Raw genomic sequence first — 22,677 nt, forward strand, 5'->3', positions numbered from 1 at the left:
AAGAGAAAGGGGACAAACACCAGTGTGAATCAGAAAAGAGTAACAATGCATTTTTAGCTGCTTCTTTCACAAGGCCACACTTAGCCTAGGCACATCCTGCACAGGCATGCCCTTTGTGGCATCCAGTTCATTATACTCCTGTATGAGCGCTGACAGAGAGGACAGAGCATCTGCAAAGGCACCTTCCTCCATCCCGTCAATGTGCAGATAGTGATGCAGGTGAGCCTGCAATGGAAACATTGAACATTACCATCTCGGGAACTCTACAACATACAGCTACCCCATAAAGCAAATACTGTTAAAATTATAGGTCACTCACCCATCCCTCCCTGGGAGCTACATGCAGTTAAGGGTTGCTGGGGAAGGGGTGAGGCAGTCCTCAGTGGTTAACCCACTTGTAAGCAGCCTTGCTCAAGCAAAAGCCCCACCCACGCTCATTCAAGGACCCTAACTAATTACAGTGGGGGAACACACACACACACAAAGACATGAAGGTAGGAAGAAGACAGGAGGATGGGGTTCATCTGGAGGGGAGTAAGAGAGGATAATGGGGAAATACGATCAAGTAGGTCCTATGTATGTAGGAAACAGCGAAAGATTAAATAAATTAAAAAAACCCACACATACAGAGCATTAAGCTCTAAACTGGAAGCAGGAACTTACGTCAAACAAACATTGTGCCTGAAGGTGTGTCCACAAGCACAAGAGTGGCATGACTGATATGGGGGTAATCAACCGATTTCTGATGGGATCTGAGGCTCCCTCCATTGGAGCTGGAACCCAGGCCAAAGCCCACTACTCAGGAAGTCCTAGGACGTAAGGGACAATCTTTTGCCATTGTTCTGCTAAGTGGACATGCTGTAAAACTGTCCATTTGTATTTCTATCCATAGAATAGTGCTGTTCTCAACGTTGGTCACAAAGGCTTTTTCCCCCCTTCCAGTGGACAGTGCAGAGACTAACTAGTCAAAATGCAGAGAATAATTGACTATTGAGAACTTAGCTATAAATGGGACATCTATAGAATCCCTCCCCCCAGCCTTGGCCTCACCGAGGCTCAGGGCACACTGTAGAAGATAGTGCAGAAAGACTGTAAGAGCCAGAATATGGAAGGAGTGATGTGAGCTCGTGTTCTGGACATGGCATGGCCACTGTGCTCATGAACTCACGGGAGCTGTGGTTACCTGCACAAGATCTGCATAAGATTACGCTTGCCAACAGTGTAACATGGACTGGGGAGGGGCCAATGAGGCCCCACCCCTAATGCAGAGCTACTAGTAGTTAATGTTTGCTGGGGAAGGGCGAGTCATTCTTGCTCAGTGATGTAGCCACTGGTAAATTGCCCATGCATCAGTGAAACTCCACACTTGTGCTCATGCAAGCAACCCCAATAACTCAGTGAGTCACTAGGAAAGAAATGAAACTGGGGGACTTGTTGGGAAGAAGCGGTACAAAGGGAGTTGGGGGCCAGTGTGGAAAGAATATAATAGAATACATTATACACATCTGTGAAACTGTCGAAGAATAAATGATTTCTTTTAAACACAATTAGTGCCTAAATCCTTTGAATTCATGGAATTTCTCATTTAGATTTAAAGTAGCACAGGTGAACTTCTCTTTGGTTACAACTAGTGTAACAAATATGCTGGACAACTTTAGCCCTGACTTCCAGTACCTCTTAGCCAAAGGAAGTGCAGTTACCTTTTTCTTGTAGAGCCTCATGAACCTTTCTCTCAGTTCCATGAAAGTAGGCTTCACACACGTGTTGTTTGCTAAAGCCAATAATGAATGGGAGTGACCCACGGGCGGTACTGAACACAGGCTAGTCTTCCAGCCTTCTTGATTCCAGGAGACAAATTGCAGAGCAGGTTTTAATCTGAGACACAAAAACCCTAATGTAAGAACTAAGGTACTAAAAATGCCACATTACAGCAGCTCAGTCCACACCAGCAAAACAAGGACACCAGCAGAAGCAAACCTTTCAATATTTCTGCGCAGATCTGAAATCTGTACGTTTCCTCTAACGATGAGGGCACAGGCGAGGTAGAGACTACGTCTGGGGTCTGCTTGAATGAGCTGGTGATCTTTACTAAAGGCATCTGAAAACATCTGGTCCAATCTACAACAGGAAAGCGCCACTGTTTACACAAAACGTATCTCTTTCTTCTAAACATAATCATAAAATGAAAATATACAGCAGTAGGACAGCCTTTGGATTATCTATAGGAGAGCAGATATAGAAAAACAAAACAAAACAAAACAACCCTACTAAACCCTTGATGACAGAAAAGGACACCATGACAAATTAGTGTAGCATTTTAAAAAGTCCTTGTGGATTTTTACTAAAATACTTTAATGAAAATCAGCCACCACAAACAGTCATGATTAAAATTAAAACGTTGATACAAGTATTATTCTTATCAAAATATACCAAGCAGATTACAGAATATTTCACTGACTTTGAAATATTTAAGTTAGAGGACAAGTCAAACATGTTCCTTTTTCATTATGCTGTATTTAGAAATATAAGATTAACTTTAGATATAAAAATCCCACTACATTGTAGTTTACTACTGCTGGGTGTGATGGTGAACGCTTTAACCCAGCACTCAGGAGGCAGAGGCAGGTGGATGGATCTCTGAGTTTGAGGCCAGCCTGGTCTACAGAGCAAGTTCTGGGACAGCCAGGGCTACACAGAGAAACCCTGTCTCAAACAATGGGAAAAAAAAAGTTTCCTACCAATTTCCGATTGGTGTGTCCACACTGAAAGTGCTCACTCTTCTTAAACATGGTAGTGCTGATGACCCAGTGAGCAATCATTGATCACCATCAATGCACCACACCCCGTTTCCCTGTTGAGATCATTACAGGATCCCTGGCAGATAAGGGTCCTAGCTACTGGCTGGCACAACTGGCCATTTGCTAGTTGCTTAAATAAAGTTTACTAACATCACTTGTAATATTCCTGAAGTGTAGAACTGTTACCTTACCAAAACTTTAACTGTAAAAAAGAAGTTTTGAGGGCTAGAGAGATGGTTCTGTGGTTAGAAGCATGTATTATTCTGCAGAGGGCCTGAGTTCAATTCCCAGCACCCACACAGAACAGCTTACAGCACACCTCAGGGGGGTCTGTTGCCTCTGGCCTCTGCAGGCACCTGTCCTGACACTCACGCACACACCTACAACATACACTTAATTTAAAAAAATCTTAAAACAACAAGAACAAAACCCTCTGGGCCCACAAGATGGTTCAGCAGATTAAGGTGCTTGCTATCAAGCCTGGCAACCTGGGTTCAATTCCTGGGACCCCATGGTGGAAAGAACTGAATCCTACAAGGTGTTCTCTGCTCTTCAAACATACCATAGCACACACAAAATAAAAATTTAAAATGTAATAGTAATAAAAGTACCTTTATTTTCTCCTCTCTCATATATAGTCTCCCCACTTGAGTTTGGAAGAACCTTTTTCTTTCAACAGTGAATGCCAGTGTGAGCTTTTCAAGCTCATCATCACTGTATAAGCTAAAAGTATCTTTTTAAATAAAATAGTTAATTTTATTTTTTATGTATATGTGTTTAACTAGTGTGTGTGTCTGTGCACCACCACATGCAGGCTTTTGATCCTGGAGACCAGAAGAGGGTATCAGAACCCCTGGACCTGGGGTTACAGGTACTTGTGAGCCATCATGTGGGTTCTGGGGTTCCCAGGGCTTCATGAATGCCAGGTAGCACTCTGCCAGCTGAGCGACATCCCAGCCAGTTTATATATATATTGAGACGGTCTCACTATGTATCCCAGACTGGCCTGGAATCCATGACCCTCCTTCCTCTGGCCCCCAAGTGCTGGTATTACAGGTGTGTACCACTATGCCTAGCCTAAAAACATTTTTTTCCCTTGAGACAGGAGCTCACTATGTAGACCTGGTATGTCACTTGCTCTGTAGACCAGGCTGGCCTCAAACTCATAGAGATCTGCCTGTCCCTGCCTCCTGAGATCTTGGAGTAAAGGCAAGTGTTACCATGTCTGGCCCTCAGGGCATCTTCAAGGTGGTCTGAAAATGATGTGCAATAGCTACCATATAAAAGCCTTCTATGGTGCTTGGCTGTGGTAAGAACACTAAAACATATACTTTCATCTACCTCACAAATAGATGAAGAATTTAAGACAGCTAGCAACAGAATCAGGATTCAAATCTGCCAGATTCTATTAATTTTCAAAAGTCTAAATATTAGTTACCAGGTTTAGTTTCAGTTTAATACTGACATCTTAAAACAATTTACTTACAAATAAATATTTGCCTAATAAAAAATGACTGTCACTAACTACATTTTATATGATTCTCACCAATAAAATGATATGAATAACCTGAGTTAATACAAACTGTTTTCACTGAAATTTCACTTCAAGTTCTCAGGAAAATGGAACCCAGATCTGCCTTACCTTCGAGGGGGAATGTTAACATCTGCCAGTGTGTACAGAGGTGTAAGGCTTGAGACAAGATAATGAAGTTGAGGGAAAGGAACCAAGTTCATGCTGATCTCATTCAAGTCCATATTAAGGGATCCCTCAAATCTCGCAGAGCTAAAAGGTCAACATTAGAACAATGAGAAACATTTTCCTTTAAAAACAGTAATTCAGCAGGTTATTTTCTCAGATTCTTAGTTACACTGATCAGGGCAGAATGGAGCCTTTGTTTCTAAATCACTGAAATTTACTATCATGAATAGTCATGTAAAAGGCTAATTAAAATACAACAATGCCTAGCAATTCTTATTTCTAGATTTCTAACGTGCAAGCAACATCTATTATACTTGTTCATTATACATGTAAAAGTATCTTTTTAAAACAGACTTTATGTCAAGTTAAACACATATAGGTCAATTACTTATTGTGGAAATTTTGTTAAATTTATTAAGGGTCTCATTAATACACTCATAGTCATAAAATCATAATCATAATCTTAAATGCTTGAGAAATTTGAGACCCACGTCATGGAAATGTTTTGGATGTGATGGCAAAGATGTACAGACTAGCAGGTTCACAGCAGTGGTAGCATGTCTACCATGAGACTGCTTATCATGGAACTCCCACGAGTGTCCCAAGTAACATACTTAGAGAAAATCCAACACAAACTGAGTATTTGGGCAGCACAAACTGTTCTTGATAAGAACAAAAAGCAGACATAAAGTTGGGGAGGAGGAGGGGTAGGAGGTTAAGTATGACCAAGTTCTCAAAGAACTAATAAAAAAGTGTCAGACAAATCTGGACAAAAACAATAAAAGAAGCTCCTACAACTTAGAACAACTAAATACACGTGACTGTGCTGAGCCCGTAGCTCAGTGGTTCAGTGCTTGTTTCAATACGTTTAAGGGCTGGATTTAACAGTGTCCCCAAATCAAACAAAGGAATAAAACACCTAAGTGTAAACATCACAAAGGCACAGTGACTTTGCCAGCGTCCTGGGAGGGTTACCTTGTCAGGCTGAGGAGCAGATTGGCCACAATGTTGTTCATTGCATCAAAAGGCTTCGTGTGGCGCTTTTTAACAGCCCCTACATTTGAAGTAACTAGACTCTTAGGCTTCACAGCTGTACCCAACTTTCCAGAATTTACCACAAGATCAATTTTGCTAATGATGTCAAATAAAGACTTGAGAAAAAAAAATTGGGTGAGAAACTATTAGTGAATGACTTAGAAAACATTTTACTAGGCAAGAAAAGAAAAACAATTCAAACTCATTCTTTCTCTTAGATGGAGAATACTGAACACGAAGGCACACAACACAGAATCAAATGTCTATAGAATATGTCCATCAAGTCCAGTACCATTTCTTACTTGGTTGTCAATGGGCAACACACAGTCTGCGTGCTCATTCAGCTCCTTCATGGCCAGCATGCTGTTGTAAGGTGAGGTGATGACATCGTCCTCGTTGGAAGGAAAAACCGCTGTCACAAATCTGTACACTTCTGGGAACTCATCTTCAAGTACCTTTAACAGAAACGTGCCAAGTCCAGATCCTGTTCCTGAGAATTAAAATTTGAAGAAGAAAACAACACAAATTGTTCGAAGTATAATTCTGAAGAGCCCAGAATGTTTTAGTCGTAGGCATAATTTTCAACTCAGAGAGCGCACAGGCAAGGCTGTTAGGGTTCAAGTTGAGAATTCCATCAGGCTCTGAGCACAAGTCTGGATGGCTTTCTCTAACCTTTTTTTGTATTTAAGTCATTAGATAACAAATAAACTGAATATGGAAAATTCAACTAAGATAGCATCCAGTATTCCTGATAGTAAGCAACTTAAAAACAAAACCAACACTATTTTGACAGCTTTGGTCTCAAGATGTGTATTGCCTCAATGACACAGAAAACTATCAAGTCATCAAGCAACTTCAAACACCCAATAAAATATGTCCACTTTGTTTACAAAGTTTCCACACACATCATCATTAACTTATTTAAAAGCAGAAACTCTGGAGATCTCATTAATAACCTTGACATTTAAAGTCACATTCATACAAATTCAGAAAATTTTAAGGACTTAAAGTGGATCCTATAACTTAGTTCTATGAAACTAGTAATGAAGTTGGTAGGAGTGTTTTTAAGTTGAAACAGGAGAAAGTAGCAATGTGCCAAATGTAGTATGGATAAATAGTATTCTGAATCATGTTTTACAGTGTGTACATATGCTATGTTGTTACACAAAAATTATATAAATAAAATTTATTGTGGTTAAAATGTGGAGCCAAAGATCCCAGGTATGTCCATCAGGTGGGCCATGGGCTACATGCAGCCAACATAAACCCATTAATCTAACACATGAAACCTTTATTCATTTGTTTCTGTAACTCTATTACCCAGTTCTTCACTGGGAACTTTGTATATAATGTGATCTTGCAAACCCCAGAATGTAGAATCTTAATCTATTTTAGGAAGAAAAGTATGTTAATTTTTTCTTTCAAACTTTGTTAATATTACCATTTTAAAATTAGCACATTATCTTGTTTCTGTTTTATGAACAGGAGAGCAAAATACTTCCATTCCAAATTACAGACTCATCTGGGTAAACAATGCAATGTAGATCACGCTTCAAGCTCAGCAATTAAGTACCATGAAATGAGTGATTTTTAAGGAACTGACTGAAATCATTTCTTTTACACTTCAGTTTTCTTAGTGGAGGGAGGTGTGGGAAGGTTTGAAGGTGGTTAATAGAGTATTAGTATCCTCATAATGGCAAGTCATGTAAGAACATGCCAGAAAGCTCAACTCCACTTGGGATAAAGGAACAACCATTTCTCAAAAGTGCATTCCTACTGGAATGTGGCTGAAATATTACAAGAGAATCTAAAAGTGAAAGAAAAAATTCAAAATTAAAAAAGAATTGATTAATAGTGAGTCTCACAATTTTTATATGTGTGCACACGCTCCTTTGTGTGTCTGCTCATGCACTGCATGTGTGTGCATATGGAGGCCAAACCACAACGTCAGGCATTATTCCAATGCCATCCAGTTTTGCTTGAGACAGAGTCTCCCACTGGCCTGGAGATGGTCGTCCCGTGAGCGCCAGGAGCCCAACGGTCTCTGGCTCCCTAGTTCTGGAATTACAAGCACGTGCCAACACACCCAGCCTTTTTATGTAGGTTCTGAGGCTCAAACTCAGGTCCTTATGTTTCTATTTTATTTTACCCACTAAGCTATCTCAGCCCCAGCTTCAAACTTTTAAGATGAAAAGCTGAAATGTACAAACACTGCAGCATACATGTATCAGGCATATACCACCTACATCAAGGGTCATTTGTACCCTAGGCTAGCCGTGAATGCGGTCCAACACAATGCATGAGACATCATGAGGTTGTTTTGCATGCATGGTCCTTGAGTAGGAACCCTGTGGCTGACACTATGTCTCGACGTGAAGAGGTTGGACAAGCCGGCTAGCTCAGTTCAGCAGGCATCATAAGACTTCTGCTTGCAAACTGAATTCCTGTCGGCACGTGACTTCACTACAGGCACAGGGGGCTCACCTCCCCCCATGGAGTGTACGATGAAGAAGCACTGCAGGCAGTCACAGTGCTCTGCTGACTTCCGGAGTTTCTCCAAAATCTGTTCCCGGTAAAGACTTCCAAACACTCTGTGACCCACAGCCCTGAAAATAAGAACACAGATTAACAAAAAATCCTTGATTTAATACTTCACGATTTTATTATTTCTGCTCTAAATAAGGATTGAAGAAAAATGGGAAAACAAATCAAACTGTACTAAGAAATCTATTCTTCCATGTAATAAATCCTATTTATTATAGATTATATACCAATAATTCTTAAATATCCTTATAAGCAAGCAATGAGCATTAACTATTGTTTTCCAATTTTATTTTTAATTTTTCTCCAGATAAATTATAAAAAAATAAGAATTCAGTTATATATTTTTTTTGTTTTTATTTAACCAAACTCTTAACTGCAGTGAATTTACATATTAAAAAGTAGAATGAGGTCAACAGATAATGAAATGAAACATTTCAAACTAATTTGTAAACATGAGCAAACTCCAACTTAGAATTCTCTTAGCTTGGATTTTCTATCAGGCTGTCAACAGCTTTGCCTTCAACTTGTGATTAAAGGTTTTGCAAACAGGATCACTTCCAGGACCTTGAAACACTACACTATCATTTCTTGCTACTATATTTCCTGGATTACACAATCTAGTATAAAACAGGAAAAACTGGTCACATCACATTAACAGACGAAATGGCAAATGGCTGAAAATGATAGTGAAGAGTCTAAGTTGTCTTCACTAATCAAATCTTGGAGTATCACTATGTTGCAACACAAAATAAAAATGATCTCTCTCCCTGTAAGTACTGCAGCTCAGATGGAAAGGTATCCTGGCAGCTGGGAGTCAAGGAATACCACAAAGTCACACTGCACAACAGACCTCACACAAGAGATTTACTGGGAGGGGAAAAACCAGGAGGATGGCTGCCTCTGCTCGAGTAAAAAACATCAGCAAACTGAACAGGATAGAAGAGGGCTCATACAGAGCTTCTTGGGAAGGGGATGGAACTTTCCAGGGTGGAGCTTTCCAGCGGGGAGATTGGTGGGATTTCATGTCCAGAGATTGGGCTTTTTGCTCTGCAGGGTGGGGGCAGGGTCCAGCAGTTAGGGCAGTTAGAGTATTCTGTGGGTGGAACCTGGCAGTTAGAGGTCCTCGGGGAGGGGCTTACATTCCCCATTACATGCAGCTTAGTGTAATGCAAACACTACATAACAAGTTCAATGGGACCAGAGAAGGCTAGGCGGGTGGTCAGGTAGGCTCGTTTCTTAAGCAACTGGCTGTCCCTGGTCTCCTGACACATGGAATGCAAACTCATGTTTTTATAAAACTATACATCTGAACAAACAACGTGCAGAGACTTAACTTTTAAGCAAGAACAACAACAACAAATCAGTGTGAATTCTTTAACTGTTGGGGGTGTTTTTCCCCATTAAAGAGACTATATATTTAAGATAGCCTGTGTCAGCTTGGATAGGAGGATCCTGGTTTGACTTAGGTCTTTCTGTTAATTCTATTGGTTAGACAAACAGAAGAAATTGAAGAATCAAGCATCATGAGGCATCATCATCAATGAATTAATTATTAAAAGGTGAGCAGAAAGGCTGATGCTCGTGTGTGGCAACTGCACTCTGCTTTCGTTTCAGCAGAACCTGTTAGGATAAGGCAGTGAATACTCAACTTCTTCAAATGACATTCAGTATGTTCTCACCAATTATTTCCTGAGCCAGAAATATCCGTGATGAGCTGCTTGCTATCAAACACATCTCTCAGGGGTCCTTGGAGAATTTCATTCACTACTCCTTCTTCCATGTCAATCAAAACGGCCTGGAAAGAGAAGCTAAATTTAACATCTTTTCTCTGGTAATTTATAAATTCAAGAATTCATGAGCTGTAAGTTATATTGTTCTTTTTCACAATTTAAGGTTAATTAAAATTTTTCTTTATGTAATCTATTGTAAGAATTAAAAAGATAATTTTATACAACTCACTAAGGGGCCAGGAAGGGACAAAGGAACCCAACAGTCCTCTCAACTGAAGGATTTCTAACAGAGTCTTAGAAATATAGAAGGCAGTCCTGACCAGAAAAAGATTTCAATAAATTAGGATGTATTAATGCATTTGCTCACTAGGAATGAAAATGGAACAATTATAGCCTAGAAATGTCCAGTTCAAGTGAGTTAACTTCTAAAACCAAGGCACTGGACAGATGTTAGAGAGGACAAGGCCTTCATTCAAGTAATGCAGTCAAATTCATGAACTCTGACTATACTGACAGGGGAGATAATCCTCACTGAGAAATAAGAATATAAAAGAGAAAGGAGATACAGCAAACGGGAGCAGAAACGGTTTGCCAAGAGGAATTGGCTCCCTCCTCCTAGCTTTCTTCTTTACTTTCCAAAGATTTAATGTGGACCATGCAATGGCCACTGAGCATTGAAAACAAACTGAATGTAAATAAGCTTGATTTCTGTGTACCTCATGAGCTGCTCAAAATGAAAACAAATAGTTTTGAACTACTGTCCTCTCTTATCCTAGGCAGCAACGACAAATCCATTCTAGATTGGAGTGGACTGAGAAGTTTCAAAACTTTCCAAAGCCAAATTTACACACTTACACATACACAGAGTCATAATCACTAGTTGGTCTGCTGGTGGTGTGATCCACAACATCTTTCTGAATCCCAGAGAAACTATTACAGCTCAGCAAATTGATGGGATACACTGAACTGCAATGCCTAAAGCTGCCATTAGTCAACAGAAATGGTCCAATTCTTTTCTACGATTAATCCTAACCACATGCTATAACCAATGTTTCAAACGTGGAATGAACTGGGCTATTAAATTTTGCCTTATCCACCATATGTGTCAACCATCTTCTGCTTCAAGTATCTGGTACCTTTATGCAGGAAAAATGCTCGGAGTTTGTCAAACCCCAAAGCATGATTTTACAACAGAGGAAAAACAAACTTACTTCTCATTGGCAAAAGTGTGTAGATTCTAATGGTCCCTATGTGTTTGGGCCTAGTTATTTAAAATTCACGGTCTGAAATAGCATATCCTTTTGCTCCACCTAGTCCATGCCATTTTGTTTTTAGAAACACTTTACTGACCTAACCACACAATGCTGTGTACAGCACTGTCATCTTCATTTCACACACAAGGAAACTGACATCTAGAAAAGTCTGATAATTGGTATAAGTACTGGTAAATGGTAGAGCTGACACCCAAACCTAGATTGCCCAGAGGCAGACTCTTAACCACCAAACGCTAGGCAAGTTTGGTATTTACAGAGTGCTAACTACCATGGAGTTACATTTACACATATATAATTCTGTGACTTTGTATAATTATGCTTATTTTAAGATTGTACTGGTTGTCTTTGTCAACTTGACACAAACATAGACACATACAAGAGAAAACCAGTCATAATTGAGAAATGTCTTCACAGACTGGGAAGGCCCACTACACTGTGGGTGGTGCCACCCCTGGGCAGTGGTCCTGGATATAAGAAAGCAGGCTGAGCGGGTCAGGAGAAGCAAGCCAGTGAGCAGCTTCTGCTTTCTGGTTCCTACCTTGAGTTCCTGCCCTGACTTTCTTCGATGATGAACCATGATGTGAACACGAAAGTGAAACACACCCTTTCCTCCCTATATTACTTCTGGTCATGGGGTTTTATCACAGCAATAGGAACCCAAAGACAAAGATATACAAAGGACATATAGTGGCAAATGTTCTAAAGACTGTAACTATCTAAATTTTTTTTTCAAAGATGTTGGGCATGGTGACACATGGCTGTAATCTCAGGACTCAGGAGACTGAAGCAGAGTACTGGAAGGTTTTTTTTTTTAATTTATTATTTTTACTTTTGTGTATGAGTGTTTTGCCTCCTGTATCATATCTGTGCATCATGTTCATGCCTAGTTCCTGTGGAGGCCAGAACAGGGCATTGACTCCCCTGTAACAGAGCTGCTATGCAGAGCCTTAGGAATCAAATTTTGGGTCCTTTGGAAGAGCACAGTGCTTTTAACCTTGAAGCCATCTCTTCAGCCCCATGTAACTGTTTTTTTCTTTTTCTTTTTTCTTTCTTTTTTTTTTTTTAAGGATTTATTATTGCTGGGTGGTAGTAGCACACGCCTTTAATGCCAGCACTTAGGAGGCAGAGGCAGGTGGATCTCTGTGAGTTCGAGGCCAGCCAGGGCTACAGAGTTAATTTCAGGAAAGCCAGAGCTGTTACACAGATGTTTCAGGATTATGTGTGTGTATGTGTGAGTATATACATGACTGCGGGTATCCTAGGAGGCCAGGGGTGTTGGAGTCCCCCTGAGGCTGGAGCTGAGGGCAGCTGCTAACTGCCAGACCTAGGTGCTGTGCTCTTGTCTTCTGCAAGGGCAGCAAGCATTGCTGACGCCGGCCAACTCTCCAGTCCCAACAACCAGGTTTTACAAATGTGCTCCAGTTTTTTTTTTTTTTTTTTTTAACATAAACCAGACTATACAGGGGTGTGTACTGATTAATTTTAGGGATTTTCAAGGATATGTTGAGCAATATGCAATTTTTACCTTAAATGCAGACATTGCACCAACAAGAGAATCTTGACTGAACACACAAATTATGTGTAGGATTACAAATTGTATAAGATTATAATAAACAGTGTATTGGTCTTTTTCCAAACCAGACTTGGTATGGTGCATTGAAGTTTACAGCTGAGTAAGCCATACCACCTGACGGCCGTGCTAGCTGGCAAGGGAAACAGTATATGGCGCATTTGCTGTAATTTGGGCCACAGCTGAAGGGAGATCTGACAGAATCATCCCTGTCCTAGTAACTTACATAGCTCTTCTGAGCTTTCCTTAGACACATCAAGCCCCTGGTTTCTTCTTCCTTTGAGATTTAACTAAATGTTCAGAGTATTTTTGATTCTTTGCTTAGGCATCCCCAGTCTGCAGTCAAAACTGTTCCAGGAATACAGAAGTCTGTATTCGTTTCCAGAGCTACATGACAGTAACCAGAATACAGGATTCACAACATTCTGTGTGCCTGTTAGCCTAAGACACTACAAATAATTAGTAGTCTAGGAGATGTCTCTAAAGTTTGGGATGCCAGCTCTCTGCCCACATAACTCAGCTCTTCTTCCCACTGTATTGGTGAGCAGGTGGAAGGTAAGGGAGCCATACTAGGCAAGGATAAAGGAGCATATTCCTGTAGTCTGACTGTCACTGAGAAAGCACTTCCATTTCCTCCGCAGGAACTGGTGGTGTTATGTGTCAGGCGTAACTTGGTGCCTGGCTCCCTCCACCGCTCACTGCGTTCATCAACTGTGCTAACTTGCATGCACATGATCTCTCCCTTCAGTTCTGCTTCCCAGGGATATCAGAGATCACAGAGAGATTCTTCAGGTGCCACCCTGCTGCTCGATGGTCTCTCAGCCTTGAACACCACGTCTGACCCTAGCACCTCAGTTCCTTACATACCACTTACATTGCCTTTTTTTTTCTTTGTATGGTTTTGTTGTTGTTTTGTTTTTTGAGACAGGATTTATCTTTGTAGCCCTGGCTGTCCTAGAACTCATTCTGTAGACCAGGCTGGCCTCGAATTCACAGAGATTGGCCTGCCTCTGCCTCCCGAGTGCTGGGATTAAAGGCATGCATCACCACCTCCTGGCTAACCTTCCTTTTTCTTATAGTCAAAGACTACTAACCAACAACCAGAAGGGAAAAACAAGCTTGCAGTGAAACAATGAACTCAAATTTTACTGCCATGTTACAAAGTAAGAATCCCAGAATATGTATCTTACTCGTGCTTTTAAAGAAGATATTCTTCCTTTGGAAATACTGCCGCCATCACCAACCACTCTGAAACACAAAGAAATTGAGAGAGGGTCACAAGATTTTCCAGGGCCGGTAGTGTTCACTTTTCTTTATACAAGGCAGCTCGGTCCTCCTATTACACTGGTCCAGAGGAATCAAACTCGAGTGCCCAGCTCAGCAGCAGGCACCCTGACCTGCTAAGCCAGTCTCAGTGTCTGCTCTTGAGGCGTTTCCAGTTTTGTGAGATGAGTATCTTTCTTGTTTAAGCTACTGTTAATTAGGTTTTCTGCTGTAGCCAAACACGTAAACTGATATAAACATTACACACCACTCAGGCTATTTCTAGAATTTTAGTGAAAATACTACAATTTATGGATAAGCATAGTATACAGGTCAATATAGTTCACAAGACAGAGACAAGATGTGGAGCTGAGTAAACAGTTACTACAGACCAGCAGTAAACGAACCGTACTACCCAGGCCAACTCCAATTACCGGCCTATTTTGCTAAACAGAATTTTGTTTATAAATCAGCCATCTCCATTTGTTTATGTGCCTATTATCCCTGAAGGCAGACCAGGACCTGCAACAAGACCTTACGCTCTGACCAGTGTCCAAGTATTTACTGTCTGGTTTTTCATGCAACCTCTACTACCGGCATATTTCCACCGTGCTTTTAAAGAGGACTGGCAGGCAGTTGCCCACAAAGATGTGGTAGGAGTTTTCACAAGGAGTTTTGGGTACTAAACCTGGGGACCAGAGGCTGTACTGACAGCACAAAGGGAAGAGCCAGACGCCCATGCCTTTCCCTCCTCTCCACACTCCAGACTGAGGAAATCTGAAAGCTTTCAGAGATTACATGACAACCTTCTTAAGAAAGAAAACTCAATCTTAAGTGTCAACTATGAAATAAATTTATTTATTAACTTGCAAACAATTTGGGTTCATTATGTTATTTCTCAATTTTTTTGTTGTTGTTTCTCTCCCAATTCTATGCCCTCCGGTCCCCAAAGCTTCCTTCCTGTTTTCATGTCACATATGACCTCTGCCCGTCTCTTAGTCCTCTCATGGTCTCCTATCTAGTTCCATTCAACGTTGCAATAATCGAAGATGTGGCTATCAAAAGAGGGTGTGGGAGTGGAACCAGCAAGGCAAGCATGTGTAAGGAATATTACACAGACAAACCGGAGTACAAGTATTTGAGGGAGAGGAGATTGTGGGCCTCAGATCAGTGAACTGGTCTAAATGACAGCCATCTCCCTATAATGACGGCTCTTCCTGCCACTATGGAATCACCTAAGCCTTAATCCGACACCATGTCTCCAAATAGCCTTCTGATTAATATGTAGCTTCGGGAGCGTCCTTCCCCAAAATGTGCTGACGGTGCAAAAGGACCATCTGGCCCGAGTTCAGACTGTCCATCACTAAGAATGACTTCCCACTTCTGAACCTCCTATTTCTGTGACTCTGACTCATCTGACCGTACTGGAGAGCAGTGGGAACAAGTGTGAGCCGAAACACGAGGCCCTGGGATTCACCAACAAAACAGACCAGCCACAAATTCAAACTAAATTCCTACCAAATCGGCACAAAGCCCGATATTACTACAGTGGTCAACACAAGCCCACCACAGTTGGTTTTATAAAGCATTTTGAAAATGAATAAACTTAACGATTTAACATGAAAAGCCCATGGGCACATCTCAAATGTCAAATTACTCTTTCAGGTAAAAGAATTATAACACATCTATCTTACACGAAACAAAAATACATGGTGTGAGTAGTTTCCACATTTGTCTTCTTTCTTTTCAGCATATTCTAAGACAGTGGTTGTCGACTGTCCTAATACTGTGACCCTTTAATATAGTTCCTCATGTGTGGTACCCCCCAACCATAAAATTATTTTCATAGGTACTTCATATCTGTGATTTTGCTACTATGATTATGTATATATCTGATATGCAGGATATTTGACATGTAACCCCTGTGAAAGGGTCACTTGACCCTGAGGGGTTGCGACCCACAGGCTGAGAAACACTGTTCTAAGGTCAAGTAATCAGCAAAATAATCGTCCATGCATTGGCCATTACTCAACACATGACACATGGTACCCTCAGTGAAAACTTCAGCTTTCTCTGATTGAAAGTTCATTTCAAACCTAATGGGGGGCGGGGAGGAGAGGTCTCTTTAAAGGTTCTTTTTTTGTTCCTTACTGAAGCCTGTCAAGGAAGTCTGCTGTTTGGCAGATAAGAAAATGTGACAGGAGAATAGGCTTTCAATCAGAAGGGCAGACAAAACCCACACCATCACGGCAGGCAACTGCTCCCATGACCCTTTAAGGAATCCTTCCACTCTGCTGACAGGACAGGAAGGAATCACAATGCCCAGACAGACTCTCTCATCCTCTTACCTGGTATCCACATTCCTGAAGAAGCTGCTTAGTGCATCGTCATAAATTCCTTTCTAGAAACAAAGCAAACCACAGCATTGAAGTTTACTGTCTCTAAAGTCCTTTCAATTTTAGTTAATTCTACAAGGCTGAAAAGGCTAAGATGCGGCTCGGAGAAAGAGAAACCTAGGTCGGTTTTTCCAATTGCGTGTAAAGAGTGAAATACCAACAACTCCTGGTTAAATTTGAGAGAGTGGTGAAGTCTGCTACATAGGATTATACAGCTCGTACACCAACTGAGAATTTCTTGGGATTCTCGATCGTTTGATGTGTTATCTATTTTATAGCGCTTTCTATAGCACCTACTGCCTTTCAGAAACAACTTTAAAAAAAGGAAGACGGCTGAGAATGAGGGAAATTAAAGACCAAACTCTTTGGCCAGTGCCTTCTGCCTGTGACTTTACAGCAACGTGAGTTTAAAAAGAAACAAGCTACAAGATCCGATGCAACTTAAGGTCCTGACAAAGACAAAAACGCTCAAGTAGGCTGGGGTGGGCATGGTCGTGGCAACTTCTAGGGAAGCAAAGGCAGAAGGACGGCTGCAAGTTCGAGACCAGCCATGGTCTACCCAGCGAGTACCAGCTCAGCCAGGGCCCCGGATGGAGACTCGAACCCCGAGGGAACTAACTCTTCCTGCCCTGCTGGCAGGCCCGGGGGACAGGCAGGAGGGGGCTCAGGGCGAGCGGGGTACCTGGTTGACCGCGGCGTGCTCCCTCAGCGCCAGGTCCCAGAAGCAGCAGCCGATCTGGTTCCCGCACTGCCCGACTGCGGCCAGCGGCGGGGAAGAGAGAGAAGGACATTAGGAAGGGAGCCAGGGGACGGGGCTCCGCGGCGACCCGGGGGACGGGGCTGGGGAGGGGGGGGGTTAGCTCACCCTGGACGACCACCGACTGGGTCATCCCGCCCCGCGGGCCCGCAGGAGCACCCCCGCTCGCACTCCCGCCCTCGCATTCGAGCCCAAGGACGCGCGACGAGGGGCGGCCGTAAGTCACGCCGCTGCCGCAAGTGTAGCCACCGTCGTTAAGCCCCGGTTTCTCCAAGACGCGTCTTGGGGTTTCCGCGCAAGCGCATTTGCGACTTGCCGTTACCATAGCGACGAGGCCTCCCGGCAGGCAAATCCTAGCTGCCTTGACAACATCCTTGGGCATCTGCAGCTCCGGAGGCCCTGGAAACTGCCGGGTAACTAGGTTTCCGAGTGGCATTTTAAATAAGGGGCTTCCAAAACCGATCACGGGCCACGAGAGGCTCCCAGTCTTAACAACCAGGGCCGTGGGTCAGACTCTTCGGGATGTTGCTCTAAGTGTCCGTTCTCTAACAGAAAACGAATGTCGAGGAGCGCAGAGAAACCCCCAGACAAACAGGCTTTTCCGGGAACGACCGGAGCTAGGTACACCTGACCCAATGGCACAGCTTTTTAGAGGCCAACGCGGTACACTCCTCAAACCAACTTTTAAGGTTTCTGGAGAATTCAAAAGCAATTAAGACATAAATCCAGCTTCAGACAGCCGGCACTGTAATTGAAGACACACACATGATGTGCTCAAAAGACATGACCTAACATATTGGTGGCACCGACGAGCAGAGCAGTAATGTTCAGTGGACAAGGGTGTAAGGTGAAAGAGATGGGTTCGACGTTAAGGCATTTGACGGGTTAAAAAAAGGGCGGGGGGCGCAAAGTTTGAAAAATCAGTTATTTCCAGAAACTGAATTTTTTACTGAGTAAATTAAACGAGATTGCATTTAAGAACTAAATTAAGAATTGAGGCCCGAGGATGGCTCACTCATTGTAATGCCTGCCACGGAAGCGTGGGGACCGAAATGCAGATCCCCAGCACTTCCAAAGAAACCGGGCGTCTGTAACCCTGGCCTTGGAGAGGGGAGAAGGGAGGATCCCTGGAGTATAGCTGAATCTGTGAGCTCCAGGTTCAGTTGGAAACAATGTCTTAAAAAAGCAAGACGAGGAATGATTAAGGAAGACACTCCACGTTCACATCTTGCTTCCACACCCATGCACACACACAAATCCTCAAGAACTCTAGTACTTTAATGAAATTAATGTTTTTTCCACAAAAATTCTGAGAAACTACAAAACCTTTAGGCTTGATTTAACAAAAATGAAGTTATACTTGCTATTAATGTGTTGGTGATATGAGCCGCAACATCTGGTTGGTTAGAACACCTTATCCTGCCAACAAGATAAATAATAGTTTGTTATTACACATTTTTGAAAGATGTAAAGTTTGAAGTTGTAGTAGGTTGTCTATATTGCTGAGGCCTTTTCATATTTTTGTTTGAATGTCTTACCCTTTTGTTCTTACATCTGTAATTAAGGGGCAGATTTTAGCCAAGAAAACTTTGAAATTGTTGGATTTACTCTTTCCTGCTTATTGGGAAGTGGTCAAGGTATAGTCAGACACGTTGGGTCTTAATGTTGAAATCCTCAAATCTGAGGCTTCCAAAACTTAGACAAATACATAAGTTGTGTTGTGATTCGGCTGAATCATGCGATTCCGGTGCCAACTCACTCGGTATTCTAGCCTTTGCAGAGCTCGGCCCGTGGTGTAGTTCCCATCATTCTCCAGAAGCCACACAACAGCAAGGGGTTGTAAGAAAGTCCTTACGAGTTTCGCCAATAACTTCAGTCTGGAGTGAATCCGATGTGTCTGCTTACTAGCCAGGTGAGGCAGTCTTCTACTCTGGTCACCCCAGGACTTTGGGGTGTGCACATTTAGGTCAGCCAAGATGGAGGCCGCTTAATGGCAGATTGTCTTCCGTCTTACAAACAAGAAATCTTTTGTTATGAAGTCATTGAGATTTGGGGGTGCAATTGTATCAGAGTAATAACTGACTAATACATAGAAGTGATAGATTCAACAGGATTTTACATGTTAAATATCGGCGAAAGAAAAAGTTAGTGATATAAAAAGAAGGAAGGGAAATGGAAAAGAAGGAGGAAGGAAGGAAGAGGACATATTAGGATGGATGAAGCCCATGATAGGAGATAAAATCTAACTTGAGGAGAAAAGAGAATTTATATAAGTAAATTGCCCTGTGGAGCAATGTAAGAATATGAACACAGCAACAAGATGCTAAAATAATGCATTGAAGAATACAGGCTGAATTGAGATAAAAGAAATAAAGAAATCAATCAAAGACAAAAACACTTTTAAGGATTAATGAACAAGTTTTAAAATCATGGAAAAGGCAGTCTAGAGGAATGAAATCAGATTACTGATGTAGGGAGGAAAGGCTTGAAGTAATCACAGAGAATGCTGAGTGAAAAGTGAAACTTTTGAAGCTATTAAAAATAATATTCATGGGGGAGGCAAAATGGCTCACATAAGATTAATAAATACTCCTGAAATAGAGAACACAGAATACACAAGGACAAATATACTTAATGATATAAAGCAGTGAAGGAGTGGATTAAAAGGATGCATCATATTCCACAGGAATATTTCTGTAGAGCAACCAACATCAATAACTATGTCTTGGTTAAGTTATTAACTTTTCAGAATAAGTAATTCTTTAGGTTTCTGGGCAAGAAATAAGGAGTGAGATGAAGAAAAACAAATTAGGTTGCTTTGATTGATCTAGAACAGGGCACATATTCATATTCATCTGTAGTGTTTCAGCAATTGTTAGAAGTTCTATCCTAATCCTAAGGCAAAGTTCATTTAATTACTTTTAAAAATTGAAATTAAAGCAACTGAAATATCAGTTTTAGAAGTCACACATTCTGACATGGTACAATCCAAAAATACATGTATTTGATACATGCTGACGGATGACAGTAGGAAAATATTAAAAATCATTGTTTTGTATAATTAAACCACTGTGTTTCTATAAAAAGCAGAAAATTTTGCAATACAGTAGAGACAATACAATTAATGCTCACAATCTCAAACCTGAGCTGAGGCGTTTCTGGCATTGCATGTCTTGGTGGTGTGTGTGTAGTGCGGTGTGCATGTTGTGTGCTCAGAACCAAGGCTACAGTGAAATTACATGGTACAAGATAGGCAGGTACTGAATGTGTTGGATTGTGGCAGTGCCTGCCTATCACTGAAAAACCTCCACAGGGTTGTAAGGAGAATATATGTTCAGATGAAATTATATTTCTATGGCTTCCCAAGTGTCATTTAAATAAAATATGATTTTTTGTCACTTATCCACATTCTTGTACACTGTCATTTCAGAATCCATCTCTTGTGTAACTTGACAGTCAGTAGCAGACACCATGTTGGTAAGATTGCCTTCCAACCTCTCTTACTGCACTTAAATCCATTAGTATTACAGGTCATTATAGTTCCCTTTATACTTTTTTTCCAAGGCTGGGCATAGTGACACTTGCTTATAACTTTGGAATCTGGGAGGTAGACAAGTGAATCTCTGAGTTTGAGTCCAGCCTGGACTACAGAGGGAGTTCTAGGCCAGCCAGGGCTACATAGTGAGACCCTGTCTCAAAAAGAAAGATTATTCCTCTCCTATGAACAACATAGGTCATTACCCTGTAAGCTTTCAACAACAGACTTTTGTCAACTGCTGCCGATGAGTAATGTGTAGTGGCCTGTAGTAGTACCTAAGTTCGGACCTAAGTCTGTTTAAACGAGAATAAACTTTGCAATATTGTAGACACAATAAGTGTAAGACTCAGCCTTAACAGTTCAGTGGTATCTAGAACAAATGTTCATCTTCTGCATATGACATATGTCCCTCAGGGCCCTCTGTCTGACACCTAGGCTGATGGGATACCATTATTTGGTCCATCGCTGGTTTATTTTAAATCAATGAATAATAATTGTATACATTTACTGGATACAGTTGGTATATGTTTACATTATGGGATGATAAAATTTACATATATTGCCTCATATACTTAAACTTTTATAGTGAGAATACTTGAAATTTGTTATCAACTTGGAACATATTAACTATAATCACCATGTTATTCAGTAGATTTCTAAAATTTCTTTTTCTACCTACTAAAACTTTATACCTTTTGAAGATCTCCTTACTCCCCATCTCCTCCCCTCTGGTAACCACCATTTTACTCTCTTCCTTAATTAACCCTTTAGCTCTCACACATAAGTGAGACATGTAGTCTTTATGCCTTGTGTATTTCATTTAACATAATGTCTTCCAGAGGCTCCTTCATGTTGCTGTGAGTGACAGGATTTTCTTTTTTCCTTTCTCCTTGCAGTACTGGAATTGAGCCCAGGACCTTGTGCATGCCAGGCAAGTGATCTACCACCAAGCTACATCCCCAACATAGGATTTCTTGTGATTTTAAAATGCCAATTAATATTCAATATAGCAAATTAATTTACATGGTTGGTTCCGATTCACACTCACATCACCTTGAACAAAGACTCCTTATAATCCACAGATCATTGAGTAGCAGACAGGTTAGTCCTAATAAAAGGCTCTGGTGATGGAGCCTAAGAAAGCATAAACCAGTTTTCCGACAACTGTGTTTCTGGGTCCCAGACCAAAATTTAAAAGGACTTAGAAGACTAAAAGTACAATTATTCAGCAATGTAAAATTTTCATTGTCTGGCATTCAAATGAATACTTCCCAGTATGCAAAGATGACGTCTGTGACTAGATAAAAAAATTCAGTCAGTTAAAACAGACCAAGGAAAGGCCACAGATGAAAAAATTAGTAAACAAGAACATTAGTAAACAGGAGGTAAAAAGAATAATATCTGATTATACAGCCCTGGCTGTCCTGGAACTCACTATGTAGACCAGGCTGGCCTTGAACTCATAGAGTTCTGCTTACCTCTGCCTCCTGAGTGCTGAGATTAAAGGCACATGCCAGCACACCTGGCCATATCAGACTTTTGGAACAAATGAAAGTCAGGAAATAGTGGAGCAAAATCTGGAAAGTACTAAAGCAATCAAAAGAAAACAGAACTGTCAGGTTTGGAAATTCCCAGTGGAAATAGTGGGCAAAACTTAGAGGGATCAAAAATCCTGTTAGCCCTGTTCAGTGAAAACCTACAGGCAAAGGGAAAATATTGGATGAAAACCTGGGCCTACTTAATGTAGGAAATACTGAAAATAATAAATATAAACTATGTCTATTATATTAAAAATATTTCCCCAAAAGATAATTGCTAAGTGAACATTGATATGATGCATCATTCACAGTATAGGTACAAGTAAAATATATAATAATAAAATTGTTAGATTTTAATTTTATTTTTGTATTTATATTTTATTATGTATGGCAATAGAGGACAGATAAAATATACCTTTGTTAGATTCCTTTACAATATGAGTTGGTATACAGTCATTGGAAGGAAGTCCATAAAAAATTAAAAAATGTATACTATAAAACTTAATGCAATCTCAAAAGTAGAATACAAGAAATA

The 22,677-nt window shown here is 41.0% G+C and overlaps 1 protein-coding gene and 1 long non-coding RNA gene across 3 annotated transcripts; one reads left to right on the forward strand and one right to left on the reverse strand.

Moving 5' to 3' along the window:
* Positions 1–29: 29 nt before the first annotated feature.
* On the reverse strand, positions 30–17,225 carry Tube1 (tubulin epsilon 1). 2 transcript variants are annotated; one of them, XR_009380974.1, is made up of 13 exons: positions 17,175–17,225; positions 16,992–17,065; positions 16,262–16,314; positions 13,841–13,898; positions 9,756–9,871; positions 8,017–8,138; positions 5,835–6,022; positions 5,473–5,648; positions 4,441–4,581; positions 1,978–2,118; positions 1,701–1,875; positions 664–809; positions 30–225 (listed from the first exon to the last, which is right to left on the reverse strand). XR_009380974.1 is itself a non-coding variant. In XM_059272536.1 (12 exons), exons 1-12 carry the CDS (start codon positions 17,197–17,199, stop codon positions 67–69), a joined length of 1,428 nt encoding a protein of 475 aa, XP_059128519.1. In that variant the 5' UTR covers positions 17,200–17,225; the 3' UTR covers positions 30–66. The 2 variants fall into 2 exon arrangements, 1 of the variants encoding a protein (XP_059128519.1); XM_059272536.1 differs by lacking the exon at positions 664–809.
* Positions 17,226–17,359: 134 nt separating this feature from the next.
* On the forward strand, positions 17,360–21,540 carry LOC131918437 (uncharacterized). Its single transcript, XR_009380975.1, has 4 exons — positions 17,360–17,479; positions 18,838–18,978; positions 20,497–20,543; positions 21,501–21,540. It is a non-coding gene; the product is annotated as an uncharacterized LOC131918437 (long non-coding RNA).
* Positions 21,541–22,677: the final 1,137 nt, after the last annotated feature.

The sequence above is a fragment of the Peromyscus eremicus genome, chromosome 8b, assembly GCF_949786415.1.
Source record: "Peromyscus eremicus chromosome 8b, PerEre_H2_v1, whole genome shotgun sequence".
Lineage (NCBI taxonomy): Eukaryota > Metazoa > Chordata > Mammalia > Rodentia > Cricetidae > Peromyscus > Peromyscus eremicus.

Excerpts from the sequence above, each read along its gene's own strand:
- Tube1 (XM_059272536.1), bottom strand. The coding sequence starts at position 17,199 with ATGACCCAGTCGGTGGTCGTCCAGG. Across the intron at positions 2,119-4,440 it reads GTTAACATTCCCCCTCGAAG|ATTGGACCAGATGTTTTCAG; the intron begins GTAAGGCAGATC and ends TTCCTGTTGTAG. Across the intron at positions 226-1,700 it reads TGAGGCTCTACAAGAAAAAG|GCTCACCTGCATCACTATCT; the intron begins GTAACTGCACTT and ends TTTCCATTGCAG.